The sequence below is a fragment of the Parus major genome, chromosome 5 (assembly GCF_001522545.3).
Source record: "Parus major isolate Abel chromosome 5, Parus_major1.1, whole genome shotgun sequence".
Lineage (NCBI taxonomy): Eukaryota > Metazoa > Chordata > Aves > Passeriformes > Paridae > Parus > Parus major.
Window position 1 is genome coordinate 23,842,209 of NC_031774.1, and position 24,118 is coordinate 23,866,326.

General features: G+C 56.1%; 2 protein-coding genes across 7 annotated transcripts in view; one reads left to right on the forward strand and one right to left on the reverse strand.

The window, feature by feature from the left end:
- Positions 1–875: 875 nt before the first annotated feature.
- Positions 876–24,118, reverse strand: LARGE2 (LARGE xylosyl- and glucuronyltransferase 2). 6 transcript variants are annotated; one of them, XM_033515194.1, is made up of 16 exons: positions 24,092–24,118; positions 18,486–18,647; positions 7,362–7,535; positions 6,813–7,069; positions 6,339–6,421; positions 5,944–6,067; positions 5,344–5,515; positions 5,086–5,190; positions 4,714–4,826; positions 4,484–4,609; positions 4,179–4,334; positions 3,907–4,064; positions 3,349–3,627; positions 2,873–3,019; positions 2,536–2,731; positions 876–2,419 (listed from the first exon to the last, which is right to left on the reverse strand). In XM_033515194.1, exons 3-16 carry the CDS (start codon positions 7,477–7,479, stop codon positions 2,222–2,224), a joined length of 2,232 nt encoding a protein of 743 aa, XP_033371085.1. In that variant the 5' UTR covers positions 7,480–7,535; positions 18,486–18,647; positions 24,092–24,118; the 3' UTR covers positions 876–2,221. The 6 variants fall into 6 exon arrangements, with proteins under 6 accessions (XP_033371085.1, XP_015487523.1, XP_033371083.1 ...); XM_015632037.1 differs by having other exon boundaries at positions 3,907–4,070; XM_033515192.1 differs by lacking the exon at positions 18,486–18,647 and having other exon boundaries at positions 3,907–4,070.
- The window catches only part of PEX16 (peroxisomal biogenesis factor 16), a 21,357-nt gene continuing 6,982 nt past the window's right edge, over positions 9,744–24,118 (forward strand). Inside the window, exons 1-2 of the mRNA XM_015629672.1 lie at positions 9,744–9,752; positions 22,945–23,956. Of these exons, the coding sequence (XP_015485158.1) occupies positions 9,744–9,752; positions 22,945–23,956 (1,021 nt within the window). The remainder of the gene's footprint in view (positions 9,753–22,944; positions 23,957–24,118) is intronic.

Consider the following 24,118-nt stretch of genomic DNA (forward strand, 5'->3'; position numbering starts at 1 on the left):
TTGACTCTGTGGGTGCCTCCCAGCTGTTGCTGCCCAGCAGAGGGCACATGGAGACCAACCCAAGCTGGGCTTACTTCCAGATACCTCCACCCTGGCAGGAACATTTTGGGCCAGGAACTGTCGAGGCTGGGAAGGATTATCTGAAAATTATAGTGTACAGCCCTGCTACAGACATAGCAGCGCACCTTCCAAAACAACCAGCATTTCTATTACCTCCTATCTACCAAAAAATCATCTGGAAGAGGCCTGCTCCATCTCAGCACTGCTCCACCATGGCTCTAGCAATATCTAGATCTGATCTAACCCTCTGATCTTGCTTAGTGCAGCAGCAGCACAGTGTCAGTGAGCTTGGGCTGTATTTAAATAAATGCTGCTTGCTAGGGACTGGTGAGGTGGAGCTGTTCTTGGCTTCACAGTGATGAGCAATATCTTCACAACCCTTTCCCAAATAAAGCCTCAACACTTGCTCCTGGCAAACCATCCTCGTCCTCCCCCCTGCAGATGTGAAGCTGCCTTTTATGCTCAAGTCTTACAAAGTCAAGGCTCTTGGGGATGAGCTGCAGCACTGCCACATGAAACCACATTTTCTTCTACTTGGGTGTGATTAAACTGACTGTGCCTAAGCCATGATGGCCCAGGCTCCAATGCAGGGGTGCTGGCTGTGCGGGCAGGCTGCCTGGGTCCTGTTGCAGCACAGGAACCATCAGCCTTAAGCCAACCTTAGTCAGCAGCACCAGCCCTTTCAGAGCTGCCAGGGCACCTGTGTGCCTTGGGCTGCTCCTCCATTGCTCTCCTCCTGCTCCCTTCCCTCCAGGGGACACATGAAGGCTCACAGCAGAAAAAAAATAAATAACCAGGCAGTTTTAACAAGAATATGAAAAAGAATAAAAAAGCTTTAATTTAAAAATTAAATTAAAAAGAGAGAATAAGCAAGAGGCGCTTGTGCCCTTCCCATATCCCGCGCTTTCTATGGTTCCTCTTAGCCGCTCCCACCATGGACGGAAACCCTCACCCTGTACAGAGCTGGCCCCTGCAGCCCAGAGCAAAGCTAAGGAGAGAACAGTGGAAACTGCAGCAGCAACTGGCCTGGAGAGCCTCCAGGGCCACCAGCAAAATCATCTGGGAAGAAGAAAAGATTTAAAAAAAACCCCAGACACCCTAATTATGGAATTCTTATGAGGAAAGTATTAAATAATTTAAATAGTGTGAGGAAAGCAATGTATCCTCTGTGCTCCAGTGTGTGATAGCAGTAGAACAGTGTCCAGTCAAGCTGCTCCCAGCATAAGGTTCTTGCCAGTGTTCAGCTATGGTCTTGTCCAGTGTCAGCCACATCCCTGATTGTTGATGGCAACAACTGTGCTGCCAAGAGCTGGGGAGGAGGAGGGTGGTCCCCACCTGTGCTGGCCCATGAAGCTGCTGTTTTGCCCATGGGGATGGCTGGCATCCCTGCCCCATGGGGCAATACCAGCACAGGACAGGGTCTGTCACCAGCATGGCTGCTCCCAGCTGGGAGGTGCAGGTCCATCCTGGGAGCCCACTGCTGGGGACAACAGACAGCCCAGCCTGCTCTGGGTAACCCCCCCCAACATCTGTACGGGGCCAGCTCCACTGGAGACTGCATCCATACAGATGGGGAATTATTTCCCCCCATTAACCAGCCAGCCTTGATCTGGCTTTGTACCAAGGCTCCAACTGCTTGCAGTACACCCTGGCTGCTCCTCCTGGGGTGCTGGGAGGCCTCCTCTGAACCTGCTCCACAAAGTATGTAAAAGGTTGCTCCAAAAACTCATCTCCAGCTCACCAAAGCCCCGGAGGAGTGTGTGGAGGAGTGAGACCTGGGACCATTGAGCAGAGGCAGAACAGGGTAAGGTACAGCTCCCAGATCTCTGGAGGAGCCAGGCCTCAAGGTGAGGTGAGCTAATGAAGAATCCACATCTGCTAGGAAGGGGAAGGGAGGAGACCCCACCCCTGGCTCCTGGCAGGGGGAGGTTCCCCTGTATCACAGGAAGGCTGCAGCAGCTTGACCTGCATGCAGTGCCTGTTCTTGCAGCTGATGTCTTCCATCTTATCTACAGGCATCCCTTTGGTGGGCTGGAGAGGCTGTGCTGCTGACTCCCTTCCCTCGGGCTGGGCTGCAGCGGTGGGCAGGGGCAGGAGGGAGGCCCTGTGCCCTCCCTTCTCCAGTGTGCTGCTCGTACCCCACACCCACTGTCTCCAGGCATCACAGGCTTCTCTCGGCAGTGAGGTATTTGAGTGCAGCAGCCCCGTATCGCCGTGACAGGTCCTGGTGGAACTCCTCCCGCAGTGTCTGGAGGCAGCCCCGGTACCCCGCACTCAGGCGAAACTTGGAGATGTCGAAGCTGGGGGCATGGGGCATGTGGATCATGAAGGCATTGGGCAGGACCAGCAGCTCATACTCCTGGGGATAGAGCAGCAGCCCTTACCATCATCGGCTTGGCGGTACCAACACGTCACTGCCCAGCCACAAGCCCCCAGCTGCCGGCGCCTCCGCGGTGCCAGGAGCCCTTCACCCACCTGCGCATCCAACTCCATGATGTGGGAGACTTTGTTCCAGCCGAAGCCCACGAACCTCTGGTCATACCTGGGGCAGTCTCGCCTCACTACAACGTAAGGCTCGAAGTCTGGCTGCCACGCCACGCGGTAGGGCACGGTGGCCGTCCGCCACTTGGCGTAGTCTGTTGGGGCATGGCCTTTTGGCCACACGTGGTACCTACGGGGAGAGACGGAAATGAGAGACTGAGACAGTAGAGGATGCAGGGGGTCTGCTAAACCCCCTCTCAGACAGGGGGTGCACAGCCCCAAGGCACACAGCTGGATTCTGCTTGGATGGCAGGACAGTGCTAGTCCCTACCTGAAGGTGTAGAGGGAGCCCATGTCCAGCATGGAGAGCAGCTCTGCTTTGGATTTGGGAAAGGTCAGACGGTAGTGCAGGGTCTCAAATGCCGGCACAATGAGAGCTGCCTTCCTCTGGGGCAGCTCCAGCTGTTGGATGGAGCTCCTGTGGTAGCAGGAAGGGTGTGAGGTCTCCCTGTCTCTGAGGCATGGCCACAGCCTCCTTCCTCAGCCACGCCACACAGGTATTAATGGGTTTTGAAAATTTGCAGTGGTACCACACGGGGATAGGAGGAACAGGGCAACCCTCACTGCCACAGCTCCTTCCTCATCCACTGGTGTCTGACAAAAGTAAGGGCAGGACAGGACCCAGAGGCTGAACACAAAGGAAACAGTTTCTGCATATCGAGAGCCGCTGCCCAAGGCATTTCCTGAAAACTCTGGTGCTTGGGGAACCCAGCAGGTTGAGCAGGAGCCAGCTGGAAAAACCCTTACCTGAGGTAATCGTAGAGGCCATACATAGGCAGGAAGTCGATGTCCGTCAGGAAGACGTACGGCGTCTGCGTGTTGGCCAAGGCCACGTTGCGCAGGAGGTTGATGGGGTAGAACTGCCCCTCCTTGTAGACAATGTGGTAGGCGACGTTGCGGCGGGCGCTCAGCACCTCTGAGGCCTGGGCGTAGCGCAGGAACTGCTGCGCCTCGGCGTCCGACATGTACAGCGCCAGGCTGATGGGGCCTGCCCAGTGCTTGCAGATGGCCTCCAGCATCTGTAACCTGGGGAGCAGAGGGCACAGCCTGAGAGCCAGACCTGCCCTGCGGCAGCTGCTGAGCCAAGCCCAGGACTGGGCGCCTCCAGAGAGCTGCGTGCCAGTCACGCCCGGCTCAGGACGGAGCAGGAAGAACTGATGCTCCCAGCTTGGGGTTTTGTTCCTCACTGCCAAATGCTGGCGTGAGAAGGATGAAATGAAATTCCCTGGTAGCTCCAAAGCTGTGGAGCCTGCCCAGAGGAGTGGAGGTGGGTTCCAACTTCCCACCTGTCCTAGTAGCAAGTACCTGTCCATGGAGAGCTGGGCCACGAGGGTGACATCAGTGGGGCTGGGAAAGGCCAGGAACTCATACTGCAGGAAGAACAGGTGGATGCGGTGCTGCATGAGGTGCTGCTGGCGGAAGTCATAGCAGGGATCATCCTCATCCAACTCCTCCAGCGCCCGCTGCAACTGCAACACCGTGAAGGTGAGGGAAAGTACGAACCCCAGGGGAGGTTGCATAAAGTCTCTGCCCGCCCAAAGCTCTGGGGTTGGAGGCAGAGTCGCAGCCAGCCTCACCTGGTCCCTTGGTGGGCTGGGAAGACTGGCACAGCCAAAAAGCTCCCTGCGCAGCAGGTTCCCATCATACTCCAAGAAGGTCAGGTAGAGGTTACGGAAGAACTCCACATGCTTGTTCTTCACCCGCAGCTTCTTGGGCGAGTTCCAGTGGATCACCTGAGCAGTAGTGTGTCACCCCATGTAAGGGAAGTCAGCAGTGCCAGGCTCCCCAAGCCCTCAGGCCCCATGCTGACTCCCCTGGACCTCCAGTGCCTGCACTTGTCCTTCAGGCCCCCCCCAGTCTCAAAAGCTGCAACCCCACCCACCTTGAGATCTGAGAGCTCAGTGTAGCACTGCTCTGAGCGGGTGTGATCAGAGAGCTGCACATTCCAGAAGCAGGGAAGCCGGTACACCAGGGATGGGTCCTGCTTGATCACTGCATTGAAGATATCCTACGACATAAGGTGAGTGCATGAGTGGACGGGTAAGATCCCCTGTGCCAGCAGGGCTACAGGAATGCAGAAAGACCAAGCTGCTCCAGAGGAGGGACAGTTACCTGATCAGCCAGCGAGGTGGAGAGCATGCTCATGAGCTCCCGCTCCGCTGTCAGCCGCCACATCTGCTCCCAGCCCAGGCGCCGCAGGCGGTCCAGTAGGAGCAGGATCACCCCTGAGTGCCAGAAGAGGGCACTGGGTCATGGAGAGAGCACCCAGCCACTACAGACCTGAGGCACAGCTGCCTTGCATGCCTTCAGCCCCTGGGACAGGCCATTTCTCTGTGCCCACCCACACAACCCTGCTGCAGCAGACCTCTTGTGCCCACCACTTCCCTACTTTACCTGAGCCTCTCCCAGTCTCCCTGTGCCAAGTGGAACCTCAGCTGCATGTGCCATGAGGCTGCACCTCCCACCCTGGCAGCCCACACTCACCCGTGTTGAAGCCACGTCCCAGGGCTGGCCATGGTTTGTGGTTTTTCCACAGGTTGCCTAAGTACCAGTCACTTTGGTTCTCCACCAGCCCAATCACCTGCTTTTCTGAGGAAACACAGGGACAGACACAACTCATACTGCTGTTGGTTCAGAGAGCCCAAGCAAACCCACTGAGCTGGTGCCGTGGCAGGCAGGCACTACCACCCTGAGCCCAGCATCCAAGGCCCTGCCAGGGCCCCAGGGGCACCCTGTCCTCACCAGAAAACTTTCCAAAGACAGCCCAGAGCTCAGCAATGTCAGTGGCAAACGTGATGTCTGTGTCCAAGACAATGACCTTGGAGAGGTTGGAGGGTAGTGCCTTGGTAAGTGTCAGCTTCATCAGCCCATAGATGCCAGAGTAGTGCTTGTTGGGGATCCACGACACCTCTGGCTGCAAGGCAACACACCTCAGGGCTGGGCACAGCCATGTCCTTCCCCTGCCCAGGCAGGACAGCTGTGTGTCCCAGCACCCCATGCAGAGGAGGCCAGCAACAGAAAGGCACGCAGAGCTGTGGAGCCAGCAGAGCCTGGAGCATTTCCCCCAGCCACCAGAACCCCCACCTGGAACCCAGTGTCTCACTGGGGCACTCAGCTCTGCCACAAGAGCCTCTGCTACAGCAAGGCACCTCCCCACCCCACCAGTACCAGCCCTGTTTTCCCCTCTCAGCAGCACCAGCAACAAGCCCAGAGGAGGAGGGGATGAGCCAGGGATCTGCAAGAAAGAATTTATCACTCTCCATCCACTCATCCCTCTCTGCTGCTCCCCTTGACCCTCTAAGCATTGGCTTGGGACAGGGCAAAGGGAGGCCAAGCACCTGCCTTCAAGTCATCGGCGTTGTAGAAGCTGACATGGACGGAAGGCACCATCCAGGACTGGAAGAGTGTCTGGAGGATCTGGTGGGCCACCGAATCCGTGATGAAGTGAAAGTGAAGGGGGTTTTTCCTGCCAAGGGCAAGCACAGCAATTTTCAGCATCACAGCAGAATGAAGAGGACACAGTTCCCCATCCCTACCATGGGACAGACATCAGCTGAGAGGGCAAATGGAAAACAAACCCTCTGTGTGAAATAAATTCCTCTCTGTCCCTCTAAGCAGTGGCACAAGGGGTAGAGAGAGGTCCTAGAGCCCCTCTTATGCAGCACTGCCCTGCTGCAGCCTGCAACAGCTCATCTGAGAACCCCAACCAGCAGACCTCTGGCACATCTCCCCATTACCTGTGGAAGAGGATGGATTTCACCAGGGTGACCACGTCCCGGCTCGCATTGTGCCCAGCACACACAATCGCCACATGAAGGAGCTGCCCAAAGACAAATGGTGCCTTTTTGAGACTGGACACCTCCTCCCTGCAGGGGCTGTCAGCTCCTCCCTGGGACCACTCTACAGGGAGAGATTTCAAAACCCAACCTTTCCCATGCGAAGGTGCCTCGAAGAGAGGTGGGAGTTCCCTAACTCAGAACGAGGGAGCAGGAGTCTTGCTACCATTCCCTCTGTCTGGTCTCCTTCTCTGGAGAAGGAAGACACCCTCACCCACTGAGCACCGTGGAGAGCCAGGATGGGGCCCCAGCATGGCCAGAGCACAGGGAGAGCAGTGCCAAGTGAGTTGCATATACATCCATGCTCCACAGGGTCCCAGCCTCCCCTCTGACATTCCCTATCCACAATGCCACTCTGCTGGTGTCATCACCCACCTCACACTTGTGCACTGTCCGCTGCTTGGGGCAGGCCGTGTGGTTGCTCCTCTCGCCCCCAGGGAGGTCTCTGTCCTCTGCAGAAGCCCCCCACTGCGGGCTGCCATCGCTGCCCTCCGCCTGAGCCTGGCCGAGCTGCAGCCGGAGCTGCTGGTTCTCCTCCTCCACCCTGCGCACCCGTGAGGCCAGCGCCTCCCGCTCCACATCCCGGCTCGGCTGCTCGCCCAGACAGGGCGGCAGCAGGAGGAAGCGGCCATCTGTGGAAGAGACAGGGGCATGCAAAGGGCATGGCAAGGCCAGGAGAGACCAGGTGTGAATGGTGGGGCAGAGCTACAACTGAGAGGTCCCAACATGCCTCACAGGTGCCCAGCCAACATCTCAGCTCTGCTCCCCTGATCTCCAGAGATGTCCCTGGAGATGTCCTCAAGTCAGATACTCCTGCAGTGACTTGCACGGCTAGAGCAACCACCCCAAGGCCTAATCCACCGCTGCCCACCCTCTGCTGCAGCCTATCCTTTGATCTGAGGAGGACGAGAAGGACTCACTCACATTCGAGGCTGCCCACAAAGAGGTAGAGCCAGGAGAGGAGAATGGCCAAGGTCACTGTGGCAAGTAGCAACTTCAGCTTCATGCGCCAGGAGCGCAACATGATGTGCTGGCAGGACATAGGCGACAAGGATCAGGTGGGCAACCCAAGTCCGGCTGGCCCAGGCATCCTAGAGCCTGCAAGGGACAGGGGAAAACACACAGCTGTCACCAGTAGCCCGCCCATGATGGAACATTTGCACCCCCAAGACTTGTCCCGCTCTCCAGACAGGAGTGCAGAGCCTGTGGGAGGGGACCTCAAACACGGAAAGGAATGGGGATAGGAAGGAAGTTTCCAAGAGATTTTACCCCAGCTCTGTGCCTTACTCCCTGCCATCCCACAGGCCGAGGGCTCACAGTGGAGGGGAGAGGTCAAAATGTGAACAGACCCTCCCAAGCGGGGCGGCGGGTCCCGGAGCCTGCCCGTGGGAGGGGCGCGGTGCCTGCCCCGCAGCCTCGGCTGGAGCGCGGCCCACGCAGGGCGGGGGGCTCGGGAAACTCCCGCAGCCGAGCGCCGCCGCCCGCCCACTTCGATGGGAAAACCCCAAACACTTGGGTAGAAGTCGCTCCCCGGCAGCACTGGGGCACCGGGCGGCCGAGGCAGCCCCCTCGCCCCGCCGCGGCTCTGCCACGCGTGTGCGGCCGCTTTCATTCCATACAGTCCCCCGCCGGGCAGAGCCCTGCTCCCAGTGCCCGGGATCCCGCGGAGCCAGGTGCCCCGGGCAGGCAGAGACCCCACGGGGAAGGGGACCCTGCCCCCCGCCGCACCATGCCCTCGCTCCGCACCCCTGCCCAAGGCTCCGCGCCCTCGGCGCAGCAACATCTGGACAACAAAAGCTGCCGTCGGGCTGAATGGGCCGGATTAGGATCTGCGCCCCCCTGCACACACCCCGCTGGAGCCCATTGATGTGCAGATGCCCATGGGGCCGCGGGGGCTGAAGCCTAGGAGAACACACACCGCCTCCCCCGACCCTCCCCGCGGCCCCTGGGGCCGGGTGCAAGCTCCAGCCCGCTGGAGAAATTGCAGATGGATGGCCCCATCCACCCTCGGTGAGGGATACCCAGGCTCTGCAAGGGCTGGGCCACGGCCACGCCAGCCCACTGGAGATACAGCTGAGCCCCCGTGGCAGTAGGCACGGCCCCTGAGAGCTGCACCCCTTTTCTTGGCGGAGATGGTGTCTACTGGCATCACAGCTCCCTGCAAGCCAGGCCCGGGCTTGACCTGCTTTTGTGCTCTATACAGCAGGCCAAGCACAGGCATGGCAGGGGAAGGGGGAGCTGCCACATGGAGCACACCAGGCCCAGGCACCCCTTCTCTCTACCACGGACAGCCACATGGGCATGGCGAGGTCTCCACATGCTGCTGCCAGCCTGTCTCCCATCCACATGCCGAGGTTCACACAAAGTTGTAGGGCTGTTCAGGCCAGGCTGGAGGGGGATGGCAGGGGGGCATGGTGATGAAGGGCCAGGGAGGTCAGCCAGAACCCAGCATTTGGGGTAGCTGAGAGGCAGGGAAGCAACTTTAGCACAAACAAAGCAGAGAGAAGGTGACGGCACACAGCAGCACCCGTCCTGCTCCCACTTGCCCCCATGGCCCTCCACTGCAGGAATGATACTCTGTCCCCAGCCTGCATGTGAACACACTACTAGGATGGCAATTCTGCGGGACCGGCAGCAAGTCAATTTCCAAAACCTCTCCCAGAGAGGATCCATCCATCCCCCACCTCACAGCACCCTCACCCCTCCTGCCACCCCTAGTCCTGCTCCTCACCTGGCTGCTTGCCTTCCCCCCAGGCGCTGATTTCCTTACCTGCCTCTCCCCTCCTGCCTCCTCCTTCCCCGGCGCCTCCCAAGCCGGCTGGCAGCCCACTGCTGCTGCTCCCTCCCGGGGCTGCCGTTCCCCGTCCTCCCTTTACTCCTCCCTTCTAGATCTGACACTTTCCCCCTCCTCCCCGCTCTCAAACCCAAGCTCCCCCCGCACACCCCGCCGGCCCCCCTTTCAGAGGAAGAAAGAACAAACAAAACAAGAGATTAAATTCGCTTTCTACTCAAGAGCCCCCAGCGCCAGGGGCGCAGAGTTGCCCAAAGTAAATTGGGAGGAATTCATCCATCCTCCTTCCAGCTCCCTTCCCACTCCCAAACCTCAATATCCCTCCTTCACAGAGAAAAAAAGGAAGCACCAGGATTATCTATCCCCTTCCTAGCACCTGCGGTCTCCTTTACTTGGGCAGGTGCAGACTTTGTCCCCGCTGAGAGATCTCTGGGGGCCCCGGGACGGCGGCACAGCCCACCTGTTCTCCCCACGACCGGCAAAGAGCAGCTCCACGGCCTACCTGGGACGCAGCTATGGCGAGGGTAAGATGCGGACCTTGCTGCTACCCCGAGAGAAGAGATAGTGGCCACAGAGCACTAAGCAGAATGCAAGCCCCACTGTGGACTTGAAAGGGAAAGGACTATTCTCCTCCTGTCTCATCCTTGCTCTGGCCCAGAAGAGCAGGGCTCACTCAAAGGGTGCCGCGTTCAACCAGACCTGCCCAGCGCACCAGGAGTGAGCAGGATGGCGGAAGGAGGAGCAGGAGGCCGGGGCTGGGAATGCTAACTATGCAGAGAGGCTCTACCTGCAGCTCCCCCCCGGGGGTGTCCGGTGCCGGCTGCGGTGGGAGGAGGCCAGGAGCGGCAGCAGGCCGAGGGCTGCCATACGGAGCACTGCGAGCTGCCCCCAGCGCAGAGCCCCGGGCGAGGCGCGCCGCGGCCTGCCCGCGCAGCCACAGCAGCGCCCACATGGCTGCCCCGGGAGGCTCGCTTCCCTCCCGCCCGGGCAGCTCCTGCTTGCCCTTGCAGAGCCCCGCTACAACAGGCGGCGGCTCCTCGGCAGCGCCCTTCAGCCCAGCCCGAGCAGGGAGAGGGAACGCCCGGGCAGTCCTGCTGCTCCTCAGAGCCAGCGGCGCCCCGGGGCAGGGCCCTTCCCTTCGCTCCCCTTCAGCCGCCCCGGGGCACCGCGTTCAGCTCCTGGAACTGTCCTGCCCGCACCCCACGGTGTCTGTCCATCATGTGCTCCAGTGAGGCAGTGGCCACGCAGGGCTTACCCATGCTCTGGGAGCAGTCCAGACCTCCTGCAGCCCACTGGCAACAGCACTGCTTCAGCAGAGGAGCCTCCTGCTCCACAGCCTCTCCACACGCTTGTCCTGGCCACCATACCTTGTTTGCTCCCAGCACCAGAGGCTTTGAGTGCTCTGAGACCCAGCCAGGCCCTCTCCAGCCAGGCCAGGAACAGGTAGGCTGCTGGGGAGTACAGGCATGGGCATTTTTAGGGGTTCATGGGGGTGAAGATGGCAAGCCAGAAGGCAGCTACACAGCCTGTCCTCCCCTGTGAAACATTAGAGCACAGCAAGCAGAGGGCAGGGCTGGAAGCAGCTCCTTGGCAAGGGGCACAGTGGGTACCAGCAGCCATGGCACAGCACACAAGGCTCCTAGCTCCACTCGTCCCTGCAGTCATGGCCTGGGGCCTCTCCACCCTCCCTCCTCAGTCTCCTTGCTCACCAGACAAGCACAGCCAGCAGTAAGACGAGAGGTTTCCCAATACTGCCAGCTTCCAGCCCCAGCGCGGGTGCAAGGCAGAAGTGCTGCTCACAGCAGGTTATCCTCCCTCCCCCACATTCTTCCCAGGAGCAAGCTGCTCCTGCTGCAGCAGGGATCCGAGGACACAGCCACTGGGACAGAAAAAGGCACCCCTGTCTCCTCTCAAGCTGGAAGAAGTTGACAGTGGATACTGGGGAAGGGGCAGGCAGGACCCAGGTCTTATGTCTGGGACACCCTGCCTCCAGTCACAACAGGACAATGGCCAGGGGACAGGGAATGTCATGCCAGCAGAGCTGGGCAGCTGCACAAACACCAGTGCATGTTCACGCCAACCTCTGAGGTGTGGGCAGGAGCCCAAAGCTGGCTGTATGCCAGCCACCCCTCCATGCATAAGCAACCTTCATTCCTGGGAAAGTGCAGCCACTTTGCTTGCCCCAGGCTCCCCCTGAGAGCTGCCCATGTGCTGGCACTCCACTCCTCCAAGATCCACTTTTTTTGCAGGAAATCCCCTTTTCTTTGTAGGCTCCATCACTCAGCCTGAATGGCCTTCGCTCTCTACGGCTCAGTAATAATCAGGTGAGCAGTTAATGTTTAGGGAAAGCTGGCAGTGGAAATTTTGCCATCACATTACCGTGTTTCCTCCAGCCCTGCAAGCACAGAGGGGAGCAGCTCTGTTTTCCCACAGCATCACATTTGGCAGTAAGGCCCATGGTAGGGTGGGTGTCTCAGCCTGTTGTCCCTTCTAGAGCTAATGTGTACCTGCAGAGGGACGCTGAGGCACAACTACACAGTCTGTGGGTACCAAGCCAGAGGCCTGGAGTAGCACAGGGACAGCTCCAGGCTTGCTGCCCCCTCTATTGCCTCCCCCTCCAGGCATTACAAGTGAAGAAGTAGCCTGGCTGTTCCCAGTAAAGAGCTGCAGGGCACCCACGAGAGGAGTGATTTCATGGAGCTATGGTGCCTGTTCTCTTACCTAGTTGTAGGTGACAGAAACTGAAAATTATTCTCCCAGGTCTCATTTTTGGAACAGTGACAGCTTAGCTGACCTGCTTAGACTGCCTCAGTAGAAGCCCAAAACAACAGCTTCCCAGGTTTGCAGAAGGTGAGAAAGGGCCCAAAAGCTGTGATAAGAGCTGCACAGCCAGACTGGCAACTCAGAAAAGGCACCATACTTTGAGGAGAGGCAACTGGGGACAATCACTTTTATTCTTACAAAGAGATGGGAGGGGCCAGGCTGGTTCCTTATTCAGCAGATCACCTTTAAAGAGTGTACTCCAGCACCCATCTGACAAAGTGCCTTATGACTCAGGGTCAGCTCCCTGTCCTGCTCCCCACGCCAGAAATGCTGCCGCTTGAGGGGGGCTGTGCCAGCGACAGATACCACACAGGCAGTGCAGAGCAGGATAGCTGCAGGAATTTACAGAGGCGGAATGGAATTTGGCCAGGAGAGCAGGATTAAAACCCCATGCTCCGGATTACCATGCCGTCCCTCCCTCCCCAGTCTTATGATAAGCAAACCTTAAGTAAGAGTTTCACCTTTGTATTTCCCTGGAAAGCGCAACCTCTGGCTAGGTGGGATCCAGCAGCACCCACAGACTTGGATACCAGCACATGCTGTAAAAGGAGGAAGCATTCTTGTCTCCCCACTGTCCCCAGACACCAGCAAACTGCTGAGAAAATCCCAGAAAGGATCCTCCTGGGACAAGAGGCAGCTGTGCCTCAGTTACAGCTCATTCTCAAACATCAAGCTCTTCTCAGGCCCATAAGATTATCACACACACAATTCTGCCACTCTGAGTTGAGTTTTTCATTCTGCGGCGATCACACCGAGAAGCCATCTTCTCCTTCTCTGGCAGAAGCACAGCACTTGGGGAAGAATAGCTTAAAGTCTCTGAAGGGTGTTGAAGCTCCAAGCTTGGCTGAAGCACGGACTCTTGTCACCAGACTGTTTCCTTGTTTCCAGAGGAAACCAGCAAGCTCAGGCTGGGTCTGGCACAGGAAAGCCTTGCTGCTTACCTCTTCATGTCTGAAACCCAGGAATGTATCAGGGCAGCAGCTCCTGTTGGCAGGGACTCCAATCACAAGGCCCTACTAGACACAGTCTGCTTTTGCAGAGCCAGTTTCCCTGCCCACAACCAGGCCCTGGGTTCAGCTGCCCGGCACAGCCTCAGCCACAGAGGGCACGCAGGGCAGGCGTGGGGAGAGCAGTGCCACAGCAGAATGTTCAAGTGTGGCGTAGGAGGCTTAAGCCTAGCAGACATCCTGCAGTGCTTACAAGCTGGGCAGCTGCATTTCGCCACAGCTCTCAGGCAAAGAAAAAGGGGCCCACCCAGACAGCAACACAGTCCCCAAGTGCTCTCACACCTCTTAAGCCCAAGAAGAAGCTGTAAAGACCCCCAAGAAACTCCCAGAGGAGGTGTTCAACACACTGCTTCCAGCTTTACCTCCCTGGACTCCAAGTTGTTTGATGCTAAGAGGATACTCAGCAGGTGAAGTATCAACACTGACTGGCCTTTTTCTTGGCCTAGTGAAGCTCAAACCTAACTGAGGACAGACACAGAGGCTGCAGAGTCCTGAATCAAATCTCCTCCACACACCTCCCTGGCCAGCACGGCTTGGCACAGGAGGGACCAGGCCTGGGCACTGTGCAGGAGGACCCCAACTGCCTCTTGAAACAGGAGCAGCAACAGGGGCTGATCTCCAGCTCCTTTCTTCTCTGATGGGATTAGGTTTCTACAATCTGCATTTTTGCTGATGTCTGTGCTGCAGCTAATGGCCAGCTCTGAATCCATTAAGTTCACCGTGTCCTGGTCTCCGGATGTGCTATGGGCATCAATACCTGTTCATTCTGCCATTTCCTGACACTTTCACTGCTGTGGGCTTGCAACAGTTCCTGGGGTCAGAGCTGAGCAGGGTCGGCAGCCAGGAGCTCCAGCTTTTATCCAAGTCAGCCTGCAGCAAGCCCTCCAGCAGTTCCAGCTCTGCCATCAGCACAGCTGGAACACACAGCAGGCAGCATGCCGATACAGCAAGGGGTGGGAATTTCATCCTGTGTGATATTGACACCCCAAGTTTCCAGCTAGCAGTGCCCATGGGTTGGGAAAAACCCCACATCCCTCTGGCTTCCTGGAAATGCTTTTGAACAGCCTGCACCAGGTGGTCCTCCCTGATGGGACAAGGGAGACCATATCCCAGCACAACAGACCAAACCTACCCCCTACACATGCTTGTCGAGTCAGCATCACCTCAGGCAAAATTAATTAGGTTAATTACAGTGAAAAAGGAGACAAAGGGACTCCAACAACCCCCCATATTGGCACTCTACCTGGAAAAGCTCACAAGAAGTAGGGACACCATCCACCCCTGGGGAGGTGCCAGGGTCATGGCTGTGAGCCAAGCTGTCAGGTGCCTGCTCTGCATTGTTACCAGCAGAAATGGGTAAGTGTTTTTGGCTGAATAGTTATTGATTGAAAACTGCAGTTTCCAGACAGCTCAGAGCTATTTGCTCCTTCACTACAAGTTTTGGACAAGAGCAAAATGCTTTGTTTTCCAAGCAAAAAAGTCTCGTTTTGCATTGTTTTGTTTGTAATTGAGCTGCATTACATTTTAAAGAAAATATAAAGGGTCTCAAATTTGTCTGCATTGAGTTTTTCTCCCTCCAGCTTTTCATTTTGGGCACTAAATCAAGCAATTAATTATTTGTCCAGCTCTGGTCTCCAGACAAGCTGAAAGCATGAAGAGCCAAAAGACTGGAGCAGCTCTGCCCAAGCAGCAGTGCTGAGGAGTGTGTTGATTTTTTTTTTTGTGCTGCAGACTCCTTTCAGGCCTTAGCTGGAGCTCCCTTGGGGTTAGCAAACACTCCCTGGGGGGGAAGAGTGCAGGATCCTGTGCAAGGAATGTCAGGTACCCCGTCACAAGGGATCCACCCACCCAGTGGGCAGCAGTTCAGGACACACAAGGTCACTATCACGGCCTGGAGCACATGCTAGGAACAGGGCTTCCCATGTCAACTGCCCAGCACAGAATCATAGAATATCCTGAGCTGGAAGGGTCCCACAAAGATCATCAAGTCCAACTCCCAGCTCAGCACAGGACCACCTCAGAAATCACACCATGTGCCTAAGAGCACTGTCCATAAGCTTCTTGAACTCTGTCAGGCTTGGTGCTGTGACCACTTCCCTGGGGAGCCTGTTCCAGTGCCAGTCACCCTCTGGGTTTTTCCTAATAACCAACATAATCCTCTGCTGATACAGCTTCATGCCATCAGCTCATGACACCACGGTCCCTCACTGGGCCTGCTAGTATTGGTCACTGGAGCAACTCTTCCAAATTCCGTCTCTCACAATGCCAAGCTCTAGTCCAGCAGCCAGGCACACACAAGGCACTGAGTGACAAGGAAAGGCAATCCCCCTCCTCTGTGTGAAAAGCAGCTGAGCTCATGGATGCAGCCTGGTACCTCTTCCACAAGGGACTAACCCACACTGGGAGCTGTGCTCCAGCAGCCACTCCTGTATCTTCCCTCTCCAGAGCTATTCCTGGCACCAATGCCCTCAGTGCCCAAGTGAGGCTGAAAGCAGAGCTCGTCCACACAGGAATGGAACAACTGCACTATAAATAGCAAACCAGAATGGCTCAGGGCAGGCTCTAAAAAACCCAAGCAGCAGTCGTGCCATCCACTCAGGGTGCCCTGGGCATTTTGTAAGACCAGAAGTGATTCTGAGCTACAGAGAAGCTTGCGCATTTGCCAAGAGGCTCTGATAACACTGTGGAGAAAAAAATGCTGTCCAGGCTAAGACATAAAACTTACTGGGAAAAAAAACCATATAGGGCATCTTTCAAACTGGAAATGAGGTAGTTTCTGATGGGGGCGAAAAAAGGAGGTGTCCCAAAAAAAAGTGCATCCCGGGGAGGGCAGTTCCCAAAGCCAAGCAGTGGAAAGGAGAATACTCCCAACATCCAAACCCATTACTAGCCCTCCTCCCTTCCGGCTGCTCCTTGTCCCTGGGGCTTCTCACACTGCTGAGCTAAACCTTGAACTTGCACACCAAAGGACAAAGGCAGGGAAGAAACAGCATAGCTCAACTCAACCAAGCAGCAGAAGAGTGGCTGAGGACAAAAGCTCATGACTTCTGCAATCCACAGCAACCTCTGTGCAGTGCCCAGCCTCCAACCAGGAGAGGCATAAGAGCTCAGACCATCCTGTGATCAGGTCTTCCAGGATGCTTCCAAGAGGACTCTTACCCTTCCCACCACACTCATCCTCACTACTCTGTCTTCCCTCCTGGTGCCTCCATCTGGATCCACAAATACTCCACACCTTCCCCTTCTCACTGACACCAATAAAGGGATCTCAGCCTCCCCAGATGAGAATACAACCAGCCTCATGCAGCACTGTCAAGCACCAACCTCCCACTCTTGTGAGGGAGCCCTGCTCTTTCAGCAGTGCTGCTCCACTTGGGCATTAACTGGGAATAAGAGCAGAGAAGAGACTCCTGGGAAACCAAGAGAGGGGCATATGCACAGGGAAGGCACACACCTGAACCCAACCACCCAGCAAATAAACACACAAGCACATGCACAAAGGGAAGCAATTGCCTCCTCTGACACAAAGGCTATTTTGTCAGAATAGGAAGACAGCACTCAAAAAAAAAAAAATCCAAAAGAAAAACACCAAACCCCTGCTTTATTGCTCCTGGAGCACCAAAACCAGACAGGACACAAAAAGCAAAGATAGCCAGTGCTGACTACAAACCCACCTTGAGAATTCTGTAAGCCCACAGCTTGCTTTGCTTCTCCCCCCACAGCTCTCCTGTCACCCCTCACCCTTCCTCCTCAGCACAGCAAGCAGGAAGAGAGGTAGAGGTCTCAAGCTTGGCCAAGTTTCCACTCAGGGAACAGAAGCTTGATAACAGGCTGTACAGGATGTGAGCACCCATTGAGGAAGAGGATTAGTAACCCCTTAATCTGCACATTTTGGAATCAAAGTACTTTGCTCTGCTCTTAATTAAAAAGTAGAGTGCAAAGATTGCCAGAAGGTAGAGAACAAGGAGGAAGAAGGAAAGGAAAGAAGAGGCCATGGCTTAAATGCAAGGAGGAGGGTGTTACTAGCAGGGATGTATTTCACCACAAGTGCTTTATACTGGGGCTGTTGAGCATCCTATTGCCTTCCTTGATCAAATCTATGGCAGGGGCAGGATGAAGAGCAAACTTTATGATGGCCTGGGGATGACAAAGGAGGAAGCAGGGAGATCTATCAGACTTGACAAAGATTTACCTGTGGCAGCTTTGTCTGGCTGGCCATGACTCCCCTCCCTAGTCTCCTGCCTCCTGGGAAACAATATGAGTGCCAGAGCACGTTTGCCTCCACTTCACACACCTGTCTGCACAAAAGAGCCTTGTTCCAGCACTTATCTGGTTCCAAGATGGGGAGGGGCCAGAGCCTCGCTGCTCTGGCACCCAGGCAGAAGTTCAGCTCCATTCTTTGGATCTGCCTGGCAGGGGAAGATTTCCTGACACAGGTAAAGAGGGAAACCTTTTACCACAGCCCAAGACAAACAAAGCAGTTCAAATAATGCCCTGCTTCCCTCAAGCTGTGCACAGGCACACGTGCCTGTGCAGAGTAGGCAGCAAGCCTGAGGCTCTGGAAGCTACCTGAGCAGCAAGAATAGGAGCCCCACAGCACAGCACCGGGAGAAAGGCAGCTGGAGCCAGAGCTGGGAATAGGAGTGCCAAGGAATGGCCTCACCTCCCGAAATGCTCTGCCACCAGCTCTGCCCCACCAGACCAAGGCAGGGGGTGCGTGTGTGCAGGGGCAGCCTGTCACTCCAGCGTTCCTCTCTTCCCTCAATCCTATTCTTTGGAATTCGTCTCCTCTGTTTGCTTTGTTTCAGACCTCAATGAACAGGAAGAAAAGGGAAGGAGCCTTGACAAATCCGATCAAGGCGTAGACATGCTGAGGCTCCCTCCTGCTGGCATGCCAAGCCCTACACTAATGAGGGGCAGGGAGAGAGAGGTGGCCACTGAAAACAGTGGCCCCAAAGAAACACTTGATGTAGCAGACAGAGGGAAAAGAAGCTGCTGGGACAGAACAATGCCAGCACAAGTTCCATGCCTTCAGAAGGGGGTCTTCCCATTTTCCCTGGTCCAGAGAGCTTGTTTCAGCTCCTCAATCAAGGTCCCAGTGACTTGTTGCCCCCTACACAAGAAATAAGCACTAGACCGTAGTAGAGTTTGGGGAGAAGGATCCAGACACGCACACTGGGGCGAACAGCCACAGAGATGGGATCACACTTTATTCAAAGGATTGCTGTGGAGAATCTGGTCCTTCCCTCCAGGGAACTGGGCTCACAAGTGCCAGTGTTGTCTCCAGAGCCTCGCATAGGTCCCAAATACCCACAGAGCCAAGTCCTTCTGCCACGCAATTACCTCCTCTTTACCGATTTATAAGCACTAAAACAGCAAGGGAGCAAGCACATGTAAACCATCTACTTAACATGCACGATAACTAACCTTTAAAGGCTTCCAATGTTGCAGGAGTGGCTAGAACAGCTGGAGAAGTTGGCACAGCCTGGTGGTGCCTGTGAGGACCGCCCCCTCTAAGCAAGGATTCTCAGCTTGAAGGGCAGATAAGACATCTCAGCTGTACTTGAGAGTTTTGGAGCTTGCTGTCACCTGAAACCCAAAAGATAGTCACGTGAAGAGCTCCTGCATAAGAGAGCTCTGAGGACAGGCTGCTGCACGTTTGAGAGTTGCACCCAACACCTTGGTCCTGTCTCTGTCCTCCACCTGTCACAAAGCATGGCTCAGTGTCACCCAAGGCTACCCAGACAGCACAGGGGAGAACGACTACCTGCATGCTGCATATTCCCAGTCCCAGTTTGCTGCACTGTCCTTGGCACATTCCCCACACATTCAAGGAGGGCTATACACGTGTCCCCAGAATTGCTGGCAAAGCCACAGCCACCGTGTCCCATCGCAACACGTGCGAGTCCTCACACCAATCCTTCAGCAGAATCAGGAACTGGGGGAGGGATGCAAGTTCTCTGGCCCCCTCCCAAACATGATAGCAGCAGCAAGTGTCTAACTTGTGAGGCAATAAAGGGATTAACTATCTGCCCAGTAACCTGAGCCCCCATGACATGCCCTGGGCAGCCCCATAATGGCAGTTAAGAGAGTTTATCCAAAGAGATGCATACAGGGAGAGAGAAGGAGTAAAAGCAGAGGAGAGAGAAAGCAGGCAAAAAACATCATGCACGCTACTTGTGCTGAAGAGAGCAGAGCAATCTGAACGTTACTCCTCCTCAGAGGAAATCCTCTTCCTCTGCTGGGATTTTGCCAGGGCACCCCTTTCCTCCAACTGCCACAGAGCTGGGCACACATATTCCACAACTCCAGGATGAAATGGATAAGCCCTTCTCCCAGGAGGCTAGAAGGATCCTTAGCTCCTTATCAGGAGAAAGCCCAAAAGAGAAGCACAGAAATAGTAATATGCTGGGGCAAAGGAATCACAGAAGAGTTGGGAATTTTGATTTAAAGACTCTATCCACACATCATTACTCTAAGATGCAGCAAGAGCAAGACCTTAAAAGCAGGTAAAAAACTACTAAAAGCATATATCTGGTCTGTCCCACGTGTTTTAAAAGCCCAAACTGAGAAACAAGTGTGCAGTGTGCCGTATTCCCGCACCCCTCTAGCCACAGCAAACCCCAGGCCAGCCTGGCACAGCACAATACAGAAGGGAGGTGACATCAATCCCAACAAGGGCTGGAAATAAAAAATAGTAACAACAGCTGCTACCTGAATGGTGAAATCCAGCAATTCCAATAGTAAAGTACAGAACTGCACTGCTCAGCAGAACCCTTCTTCAGCAACAAGGCCCATCCAAACTTCTGCTTTGTGAGTCTCCCTCAGTTTCTGGCTACAAGGCGGCAGCCAGTGAGAGAGGACGTGCATGAACCCTACAGCACACGTCAGTAAACAGACATCTGTCTCCTCCATCATCCCCACTGCCTGTCCTGACCAGTCAGCTCCTGTGCCCAACCAAAGGGGTCTAAGAGGGGAAACTCAAGAGATGGATACTTCTGGAGCAGTAGGAACATGATATGAACCAGAGTGCCAAACCCTCCTGGCATACACCCCACAGCCCTCGCCCAGGTGCTACCAGAGCTTTACATTTCCAGGTACAGTTCAGCAGGTAAGAGCCAAGTCCCTCCACCTGGGTTAAGAAGCAGAAGCTATTGGCAACAGCACTGAGTACTTTTAACAGCAAAGAGCTTGAAAAGCAAAGGCCCCTTCAGCAGAGATCAGATCTCCGAGTGGGGAGACCCAGATATGTGCCTGTCACACAGCAGCACTGTCCACTGGGATCCAACACAGCATCACTGCGACAGCAGAGTTCCCATCTGCACAGGGCAGGAGCCTCATCTCCAGGATGAAACCCACATCATACGGCCTCAACCCAGCCACCAGCAGTTATTTACACAACACCACACACAGGACCTGCAAGATCTGCAGCATGGTGGGACCAATCTCCAGGTCTGCTGCCTTCTCCAGGTGGGATCAGGGGAGCTTAGGGTGATGCTGGGTGAAAGGAAGGTCAGAAAGCTCAAGCAGTTACCTCTCACACATCCAAAAGCAGTTGCAGTGTCCTCTCCCTCAGGGCCCAGCTGTATCTCTCCCTTGGAGTGTTTCCATCAACTCAGGCCACCAGAGAACTATGTGTCCAAAAGTTTTTTCCAGCTGCATCACATGGTTATTAAAAGACATGGCCTCTCCCTTTCAGCCCTTGGCACAGGCAGATTTGAGTATTACAGGAGAGACTGCACATTGCTAATGAATCAGGGAAGGGAGTTATCCAAGTAACAATCTGTGGCTCTAAATGGCTTTCTGGAAAAGGCATCTGGAGGCAGGAGGCAGTCAGTATCTCACAGCAGGGCTCTGCACATATTGCCAGACATGTTGTTCCTCCTGAGAAGCCAAAAAGAGTCTTTCTCCAGAGGTGCCAAGCCTGAGCTAAGCTGGGAAGGGCAGGGGCACCCCAACAGAGAACAGCAACAAAATGCCTCTAAGTCAAAACACACATAAAAAGACCCCTTAAGCTTGTTTGACCTGGGTTTCCCTTCCTGTCAGACTACTGCTTCAAGTAACAGATCTGACAGAAACACTTCAGGAACTTAGGTACTACACCACCAGCTTCCCCTGCCAGCTGTTGCCTTTCCAGACCCCGGGAGGGCTTTCCAAGATCAGAACTACAAGCTGCCACCACCAGCATTGCCATGCTCAGAGCCTGGTGTGCTTCACTGCTCTTGTCTCCTCATTTGGACAGAGATTTGGAGCTCTCCTGAAAGGTGTTGGCCTCCAGTGGGATATCATGAGTGAATGAGGCCTTCCATTCTAGGCAGGGTTCACGTAACAGGGACTAAAATACCCCCTGGACACGCTTCCATCTACAGGTTATTTGGAGCAATTCATAATTTATCCATAGCTATCCCAAAGTATTGGCTGAGCTCATCCAGAAGGAAAGAAAATACATAACCAGACCATGGTGTGGGAGCCGAGACGGGCAGGAAGGGATGCCCTAAAGAGACAGGGTCAGAAAGGCCATCTCATTCTTCATCAGAACTGCTCGCTTTCAACCACAGCCAGAAAAATTCACATCCCCGACCTCATACTGCCTGGCTACTTCCCTTCTGGCAGGGGAAGGTCAGCAGGAAAACAAGGTTGGGGAGAATATCCACTTCCCACCCCAATTACCCATCTCCCAAGACACAACGTCAATATATTGAGTGTATTCTCCCACATCCTGCTCCCCAGCTCCAACCCTGGCAGGTACTGTACAAAAAACATCCTCACCCCAGCACTCTGAAAGATGTGATTGAGGCTTACTTAGGATGAAGTGCCTTATACCCATGGCAGTGCTGCACCTGGAGTCAGGCTTCCCAGAAATGGCATGGTCTCATGGATCTGAGCAAAGAGCAAGACACTGAGAGCCAAGCAAGCTGGACTTCAGCATTGTACCCACAGATGGGCTGGCAGAATATTTGCTTTTTTTTTTTCGTTTGCTTCTTTTCTAACCGTTAGTGCTGAGCCTGCACCCCTCATCACCACAGCACTGGAACTATTTGGCCTCGGTTACAGCCAGTGGATTTCCAGTAAGCACAAGCCCTCAGCACCCAGACTGACAGTAAGCACTAAGGCAAGAATTGCTCCTAGATCATTCTGGGCACAGTCAAGAGAGAAACTAGTCCCTCAACCCATCCTTTCACCTCCTGCCGCCACACACACCATGGGAACCGTGAGCCAAGGCAATTTAAGGCTTGCCCAGTCTCATGCACTTGCTGCTGCTCCGAGAAGCCGCCCATCCTACAGTGCTCCCTTGCAACATATTTACCATAAAAAGGCAGCATGATGCTATTCAGACTGTCCTCCAAACTTGCTGCAAGCAGGAGATGAACAAAAGGGGACATAATAGTTGGTGGGACAGAGTTTGGGGGCAAGGGGGGAAGAGGAAGAATCTGCCAAAATACTTCTTACTCAGGGACAGACTCTAGCTGTGCTGTTCAGAGTAGCCCAAGGACTTTGTGCATCAAGCTTCACCTCTGGCTGAAGACAAGGTGTCTTTGGCAGTCTCCTAGGCAGCCGACTCTCAGATTGCTGTCTGGCAGAGCTAGAGCATCTCCTTGAAGGAGAGCAGCTCTGGCAGTCTGCACTGGATATGCCCCCAGAGTCACCAGTAGCACACAGCTACCCCGGCGAGTTGTGCTGGAGACCTCCGTCACGGGCTTCGGGTGCTATCGCAGCCGCCTTCGCACTTACAGTAGCAGCCCAGCCACCGTGAAATTCAGAGAAACTCGCAGGTAGCACTGCATGTGAATGGAAAGTTGGGTCTAATCCATGTGATTCTGACTAAAAAGGTTTGTTTAGCGCCAGACTGCTTGCCAGCGGTATCTCGTGCCCTTTTTGAACTCAGCCTGCTGGAAAACAAACCCTGGGGGGAAGAGGAGAGATCAGGAAGGATAAAGTGCCTGCCCATGCAACTGTAATTCCCGCCGAGGAAGCCGCAGGCACACACTGTGCCCATTGTGCGGAGGTAACCGGACAGGAGGAAGGAGGGGCGGCTCGGCCCAGCTCCGTGCGCACCCGAGAGGCCACGAAGCGCCTCCTGGCCCACGGGCACCGCCGATCTTTGCCCCGGGCAGCGTGCGGAGCCAGGCCCGGCTGCGGGCAGGGGCGCTGGCCGGCAGCCTCGGCTGAGCGAGAGGCAGAGCCGGGGCACGGCACGGCACGGAGGGAGCGAGGTCGCGGGACCGGGCACAGGCTGGAGCCACTTCTGCAACAGGCTGCAGGCAGGCGGGCCCCGCGCCTCCTCCCGCCCGCGGACGGGGACACCCGTGCTGGTGCGGCAAACACTGAGCGCGGCGAGGGCTGTGCGAGTCCTGCGTGGGCTCCGGGAGAGCCCCCACTGCACGGCCCGACCACCGCCCTTCTGCTCCCCGCTCCGGTCCCCCCGGCCCCGGGCGGGGACAGACAGTCACGCACGGACGCGAGGATGAAAGCCCCCGTCCCCGAGGCCCCCCAACCTTTCCGTGCTCCCAGGGCAGCACCTCCTCTGCTCCGCACCCAGCCAGTGGGCACGGGCCGCTCAGCGCGGAGTGGGGCTGTCCCTGCCCCCTCGGTCACACCTCACCCTTCCGTACGCAGAGCCCTCGCCAGGTGCAAAGCGATGCTCCTCACTGCCGGCCAAGCAGAGACCCGGGTGCCCGTGGGAGCCCCCGGCTGGGACGGGGGGGTGCCGCACGCCGCTCCCCGGCGGGTGACGAAGGGGCAAGCGCCGCTCCCGGCGCCCGCTCTCATTCCCTGGCGCCACCGGGAACTTTTTACCGGTGCCGCAGCCAGCCCCGACAGCTCCCCCGAGCAGCCCCCGGCGGACGGCCGGAAACCCGCACACCGCCCCCAGCCGCCCCGCGGAGCGCCAGACCCACGCGTGGGCAGACCCCCGCCCGCCGCAGCGCCCGAGGAACGACTCCTTCCCGGGGCCCCCCAAAACTGACCGCACCTCTGCTCCTCACACCGCGGCAACCGCGTCCCCGCTCGGGACAGCCCCGGCCCGCCCTTACCTGCCCGGCTGCCGCCGCCGCTCCTTC

What these genes read in the sequence shown, in the direction of transcription:
- LARGE2 (XM_033515192.1), bottom strand. Translation starts at nt 7,479, where the DNA reads ATGTCCTGCCAGCACATCATGTTGCGCTCCTGGCGCATGAAGCTGAAG. An exon ending in GGACAGTGCACAAGTGTGAG is followed by an intron (nt 6,422 to 6,812) that starts GTGGGTGATGAC and finishes GTCTTTGGGCAG; the next exon opens with CTCCTTCATGTGGCGATTGT. An exon ending in TGTCTTTGGAAAGTTTTCTG is followed by an intron (nt 5,191 to 5,343) that starts GTGAGGACAGGG and finishes GTGTTTCCTCAG; the next exon opens with AAAAGCAGGTGATTGGGCTG.